General features: G+C 32.6%; 1 protein-coding gene across 3 annotated transcripts; it reads left to right on the top strand.

Annotated features, from left to right (window-relative positions):
• Positions 1 to 3,412: 3,412 nt before the first annotated feature.
• LOC117925764 (polyadenylate-binding protein-interacting protein 5-like) lies at positions 3,413 to 7,101 on the top strand. 3 transcript variants are annotated; one of them, XM_034844869.1, is made up of 4 exons: positions 3,416 to 3,545; positions 3,614 to 3,719; positions 5,478 to 5,941; positions 6,713 to 7,101. In XM_034844869.1, exons 3-4 carry the CDS (start codon positions 5,504 to 5,506, stop codon positions 6,869 to 6,871), a joined length of 597 nt encoding a protein of 198 aa, XP_034700760.1. In that variant the 5' UTR covers positions 3,416 to 3,545; positions 3,614 to 3,719; positions 5,478 to 5,503; the 3' UTR covers positions 6,872 to 7,101. The 3 variants fall into 3 exon arrangements, with proteins under 3 accessions (XP_034700761.1, XP_034700762.1, XP_034700760.1); XM_034844870.1 differs by lacking the exon at positions 3,614 to 3,719 and having other exon boundaries at positions 3,413 to 3,613; XM_034844871.1 differs by lacking the exon at positions 3,614 to 3,719 and having other exon boundaries at positions 3,414 to 3,545.
• The last annotated feature ends 263 nt before the right edge of the window (positions 7,102 to 7,364 follow it).

Raw genomic sequence — 7,364 nt, 5'->3', positions numbered from 1 at the left:
AGTTATGGAAATAAGGTACGTTAGGAAAAATATAAACTATTTTTCATGCCTCAAATGTGCTTCTACACCATCAATATTGAGTGTGAATTTACAAAGTGCTTTACATTGATCTCATGTCTTCTTGTTGTTTGAGCAAAACAATGAGCTTTTGCTAAAAAAAAATTATTATTTTCATCTAATTGGTCTTGTGTCATTGCTTAAAGCAAATGTCATCTTAGCTTATGATTTCAAACATAGAGGTAGACATAAACTTGAGTAAGAACATTTCATGTCATACCACTAGAAATGAAATAATATATGGATAACATAAGAAAATAAAAATAAAAAGATAAGCTTATCAAGACTTATGAAAACAAATGCTACAAATGTGACATGAAAAGACATTGGGTGTATACCTGACACCAAAACATTGAATTGAGTTTTATTAGGATTTAATGAAAGTATAAGGAAAATATATAGAAATTAATTTTATTGATAGAAATAAACTTATAGTTTAAGTTTGCTTGATGAAAAAGAATATGTATATTTTGGGATATCGTATCCCATTAAATAAGAAATGCATATTTAAGAATATTATTTGCAAGAAGATATGATATCTTAAGGTAGTATATTTAATGAAATATATTAGAATTTTTTTACTTTTACCACTTTATGTAGATTTGTCTTAGTGTAGGTAACAATGACAAAACCTCCAATAACTACTGATCAAGATTACCAAGAATCTTTAATATCAAGGAATGTACGATTATACCATTTCCTAAGTCAAACTAACTTTAGAAGATATTTTGATTTCAATATCGATGCTCTAACTTTTCATTCATTCCATCAGTAGTTCAATCTCACCCATTGTTTCCTTTTAGATATAATCTTAAGTTTTAATGTTTTTTCGCCGTAAGATAACTTTTTAACCTCTCATGAGTGTATTTTTACACACACAAACCATAAAAGAATGAGAAAGAATATTTCTTAATTTTATATCATTTCCGAAGTCAAATTAGAGGATATTTTTATTTCAATATCGATGCCTTAACCTTGAATTCATTCCATTAGTAGTCCAATTTCACCCATTGTTTCCTTTTAAATATAATTTTAGGTTTTCATGTTTTTCACTCTAAGATAACTTTTTAGCCTTTCATGAATGTGTTTTTACACACACAAACCATAAAAAATTAAAAATAAAAAGAAAGAAAGAATCTTTCTTGATTTTAATAAAATTAAAAATAATGCTTTATTCAATAATGTGAATGAGAAAGAAACCAAACCAAGAAAAACCTTGAATGTCTTTCTTCTTTCCCTAGAATCATCCAAAAAAAATCTCTTCACTTCCCCAAAAATATAAAATATGGGTTTTATATCAAAAATAAAAATTAACATGTGACATACTCATATAAGCCACTTATTTATCAAATAATTTCCTAAAAATAACAAAAGAATACTAAAATCTCAAATTCTAATCATGTAGGGCCCACTTAAGGTTGGTAGAGTGCCCAAGTTCTAATTCCCAAGGTGGAGAAAGCAAATCTCAAAGCGGCAATGGGTGATTTCGAAATGGATTTTGAAATCATAAGTTAAATTTTCTCAATCACCATTTTGAATTCAAAATAACTCTACTCTACCTAATTGTCTTTAAATGACCATAACTCCTTCATTTCAATTTCAATTTGCACATTGTTTGAAACATCAAACTCATAACTTCTCAAACTTCGAAATGATATATAATTTGATCAAAATTAACCTCACACAAGTTCTTTAAAAATTATGTCAAATTTAAGATATATATGTTGTTGTCAAGTTTGAATTCAAATTCCTATATTGAACTTTGAGCTAAAACCTCCAATCTTCTTTTTCATGTTTGCTTGTTCTCCATATCTCTCCATAATATTCATTTATTATCTCTTATATTATGCATTGCTCCATTTGCATTTGTTGCAACTTTCATCGTGTTCAAGAACTCTTAGAGCTCCTTTACTATCATGGATGAAAAAGGTTCCCGTAACTTGTGTCATTTTCATATCTTAAACTTGGATTTTAACTCATGATATATGTTGGATTCCTGACTAAGGTTTTAACAACAATTTAAGTTAAGTGGGATAAATTAAACATTTTTATCACATAATTTACTCTCTAATTGCACTATTAGAGCACAATTTGTGGCTACGATCACTAGGTCATTTAGGATTCTTTATGATACATCATATTCTAATTCAATTCTCATGGATATCCTTTAAGGAATTAGAAAATTCTTTTACCTAATGATTTCCATTGTGTTGCTTGCTAATAAGGTAAATTGGTTGTTAAATCAACTTTCACTAAAGTTATCTTCAAGTCACTTATGAGAGTGGGCTTATGATGAGAGAGTAGCTTGATGAGAATCACTAAAATGTCCATGGATGTCCAATCCATGGTGGTGAGACATTGGTCCTTTAGAATGAATTTAAGGGAACATATGTGGAATATATAGTTTTATTTTCATTTTTTTAATTTAGTTGCTTTTGACCAAGGTAGACCTTTGTTTTCACTATCTTTTATCTAACTCTTGTTTGCTTTATTAACATATTTTAATTACGTTATATCCTTTAGATATTCTATATTTATTTATTTATTTATTTATTTTTATAACCGTGGATGTTTGGGCTAATCCCACGAAACCTTGAATGGATTCGAATTGGTGTCCATTAAGGAGCAAACCCAAGACTGAACTAAATGAGCTACCCCTAAGGGTTAAAAACTAAAGAAAAAAATATGAAAGTAGTTTTTATATCAATATATTTTTTTTCCTTAGCTAATACTTGTTTAGAGAATGCGTGTTAGTTTGTGGTGACATTTATCAAGGACCGTTGAATTAGAAAAATTAACTAATAAAATATGACAAGTTAATGCCATTGAGAAAATGCACAAAGATTAATTCAATCTTTTGACCCCTACTCCAAACTTAAGTAGGTCTAAAAATTTTAAGTGCTATGGCACTAGGCATCTTCTGTATCTTTATATAACGATAACACAAATTAGATGATTTTTATCTTGAAAAAGCCTAAAGACAACTATAATACATATCATAACAAAACAAGAATTAGCCATTGAAAGCAACAATTGAAGGTGATGTTGAGTTACTATGGACTTCATTTACCATCGTAACACAAATGCTTTCATAATAGGTTAGAAATAATAAGAATCATCTATATGTTCATCAATCATAAGCCTTAGTATAAGTATATATATATATATACACGTATCATGTATATATTTGTTGGTGTCCTTTTAATGACTTCTGTGTCGATTATAAAGTTACAAATGAAAGAAAAATGAAAATTGATCAATTTTCCAAATAAAGCCATGGAGACGTAACCCAATTCTAAGTTTCTGACAAGCCAAACGCGGCACAACCTGAAATAATTACAACTAAAGCCCCAGCGTCAGCATCAAAAATCAATATATGGTTTCGTCAGCGCGCTTCTGCGTTACATTCACCTTTTCGACACTCTCCAATGGCTTGATCGATCTCTCTCCGATTCGATTCGATTTCCGATCCTTCTCGCTCCGTACAGGTTCTCATCTCTCTCCACCCTTCCACTCACGCCTTCAACGATTCTCACGAACTCTCTGACTTCATTAGGTATATGCGGGTCGTGCGATCTTCCGCTAGGGTTTTTATTTTCGATCAAGACGGAGTTCGGAGGTTGCTTGTGTTTGTGTTCTGTTTGGTTGCTGAGAAATAAAAGGTAGGCGAAGAGGAGAGAAGAAAATTATTTTTATGATTAAAATTTTTTTAATCTTGGAGCTTCCGACTCAATTCAGCATCATGATATGACTATTCGGTCTAGTTTTGACGTGGAGGTCACTTTTGAGTTTTAAGGGAACGAAAGGGATGGAATATTGTTTTCTTTTATGTCTTGCGGTTTCTCAGCAACCAAACGGAGTGTCACACTGTCTGTTTCTCTTTGTTTTGTGATGTTTATTTGTCTTGAAAGTTTTACGGTCATTTGCGGTTGTTTTCTGTTTGTTTCTTTCATTACCTTCCATTTGGAAGCTAAGAAAATGGAAGATAAAGAAGGAGAAAGTTTTAAGTCTTATGTTCTCTGTTGTTTTTGTTTCTTGCACATGAAAAAGTTGACTCATCTCAGGCCAGAAGTCCAATTAGGCTCTGAATTTTGGTTTCTTTTGTTTTCCTGCCTTTTCTCGGCAACCAAGCAGGGACATTTTTTATTTTTTATTTTTTATATTTTTGATAAACTCTCTGATTTTAACGAATGAACTTGTTCTACTCAATGCTATAATTTCTTGAAAGTTCTTATCATGAATCATGTGAATGGTATTGCCACTTTCTGTCTGTCTCTTTGGATATTAGATCCCTTGCTTGAACCTTTTGTCTACACTTTTGACTTCAACATTTCAATTTTCAATTACATGGCAAAAGTTATTATTTGAATCCTTTTCTCTTCTCACATTTACGTGCCTTTACAGTTTCATATTCCCATGGACTTCTAATTTATAGAATGGAGTTGGACTCCATTTATTGAAGTTAATAGCTAAGCGATTTATTGATTTCATACTGCTGTCCATGCAAATATAAGATTGCTTTCTCCTGCCAGCTGAACTCAGCCATAGGATGTCTTGCTTATTTTCTCTAGGAGAATACTCTTGGAAACTTGACCTTTGATATAGATGTAAAATGCATAAATGTTCTGTATTAATACATAGGACATACAGATTCATAGGCTGCAAGATATATAAATATCTTTAGGTATGTTATGCAGATTGGACCATAGATCGTAATTCTTTTAAGAACATAGGTTGTTGATTTCTATTTTTACATGATATGCTTCTAAAAGCTTCAGTTTTAATGAATACTTCTTATTATTCTGTCTTTTCTTGTTTTGAAGTTTTTCTGTGCGTGCAATCAACTTTGATTTGGAGGACAATGCCAAGAGCTAGTTTTTTTTTTACTTCAACCACCAATTAATGCAGTTAATTGAAAATCTTCTTTTGAAATGAAGGAAGCAATCAAATAAATCTGGGAATAGTGCCTCTCTTCTTGCCTAACTTGAATATTCAAATACATCTTTCAAGTTATTATTAACATCACAAAAGACAAGAAGAAAAGTAAAGCAAGCATTATGAGGGAGATTGAACACATTTGATTGCTTATTGTGATTGACATTATCATGAGAGAAAGCAGAAACTAGTGTTGCTTATAATTATTGATTTGCAAATATAACCAGACTGAAATGTTAGATTTTGTTGCTAATTATAGTTTTGATGACTATTCATGTGCTTTATGGAAATGCCTTTGTAATTTAATCAAATTGATACTATGTTCTTTAATATTAACCAAATTCATGTAAGCAAAGTGCTGCTTGCATTTCTCCAAATTAGAAGGATATTCTTATTTATATAAACATATGGCTTCTCTTCTAAATTGCTAAATGATATATTTTTTCCCCTGATAGTCACCATTTCTTTGCTTGTCTTTTCGACAGTGTGATCTGTTATACGAATTGAGACAATGAAGTCAGGAACATCATCTTTGAATCCATTTGCAGAATCTTACATACCGCTCTCCAAGAGAGAACCTAAAAATGAGGGCAAAGCTGCTGAGATCACAGCAGAAAATTCTTCAAAGAGTAGTGATGAGACTACTTGGTTTGACACTCGTTCTCAAGGCCCCAAGGTGACAAAACAAATCTATCTTCAAAGAGATGCTTCTTTTGACCTGAACATACATGGCATTGAGGAGCTACTCATTGGTGAAGATTTCATGAAGAAGGGCCATGAGAATCCAAGTAATGAGACAGAAAAATATTACACAGATGAAGACTCTCAGATGGATTTGGCTTATCTGGGGACCTTGTTTCCTGGTATATCAGATCAGTCCCTCCTGGATGTATACACTGCAAATGGTGGTGACTTGGAAGCATCTATCGATATGCTGAACCAACTTGAGGTACAAGTCTTATGCTCTAAAAGAAAATTTTTAATTATTTAATGGACCATCTTTTTATAGGTAATTTTTTTGTTCCTTGCTACATGCAATTAAATGGAGAACCTCACGATTCCCACCCCCAACCTTTGCCACCTGAGCCAGGCCTCAGGGGCTTTCATTGTTTAATGAACAATGTTAATTGGTAAGGGCAATATCACTTGGTCGTACTGTTACAGTTGTTTTAATGTTGTCATGACATTGTTAGCTATGGCGGGTTCTAATCCAGTTACAAGCTATTGCAGTAATTAAAAGGCCCAGAAATGTTGTTCTTGTCCAGCATTGCCACTTTGTTGAATTAATAATATTTGAGAGATGCTAGGATTCTGGATTTACGTGTGAGTTCTGTTTTGAAAATTTTCAACCCAGATTGGAAAAAGATTGGACCTTATCAATTGGGAATCATTTTAACATCATTTCTGCAAATTCCAAGAATTTGAGCTCATTTGTAATGTGGTATATTTTTGGAAGCCTTTTTACTTTCACAGCCCGTGGTTTGTTTTTGTTCTTTTGATATATTTTCTCTCATTTAGTTTGGTCTCATCCTCATATCTAAAACAAAACTTCCCTCCCACTTGTTTATAAATTTTCCTTTCATGCTATATGAAGGATGGGAGACCCACATTTCTTTCCATGGTATGTGGTATGCCAGATTCAATCCCAAATTTTTACCTTCATTCATTCAGTTTCTGATCATTTCCACACTGGATTGTTTTGATTATTTTGAATATGCAGTTCTACCCTGTTGATGCTCGCAGACATCTTCCGGAGAGCTTGGACATTGGTGATGTCTCAGATGTCAAATCTTCAGCTGAAGGTTCCTCCAAACTGAAGGGCATCTGCCCTGGAGAAGCCTGTGGGTCGTCTTCGTCTGGTCCTTCTCCATCCCCATGACTGGATTTGATTGAAGAAATCCTGCTGAGAGGGCTGTGGCTTAATTTTCTTAAGAAAGAATGATGGTTTTCTTTGGATGCGTGGCTGAATTTACAGTTTCTTCTTTGGTTCTTGTAGCTTGCATTTCAAATATGGTTCCTTCATTGTCTATCCCTCTGTGCAGTTCTCTTACAAGTTGAGACTTTTTGTTTACTCTATAAAAAGAGGAAAAAAAGAAAAAACATAAATAACGTGCCTTTTAAGTCTTTAACAAAGAACCTTTTCTTGTATGGGTCAATCTTGTGGATCACATTCACTCATCATGGTCAGCTCAGCGACCTTTCAATTGTTTGGCCCCAAATAAAAAGAAGGCCCAAACCAAAATTGTTCCTTTCAAGTGCTTCTGAAATTGAAAGGGAAGCTAAAATCCCTCAATCTCCGGAGCCAGAAAGTTTGGTGAGGGGGTAAAATAAAAATTTTGAATATTATAATAAATACAAATAAATTTTCATAT

The sequence above is a fragment of the Vitis riparia genome, chromosome 11 (assembly GCF_004353265.1).
Source record: "Vitis riparia cultivar Riparia Gloire de Montpellier isolate 1030 chromosome 11, EGFV_Vit.rip_1.0, whole genome shotgun sequence".
NCBI lineage: Eukaryota > Viridiplantae > Streptophyta > Magnoliopsida > Vitales > Vitaceae > Vitis > Vitis riparia.
Note: the sequence above shows the minus strand (reverse complement) of the source record. Positions and strands in the feature narration are given on the sequence as shown.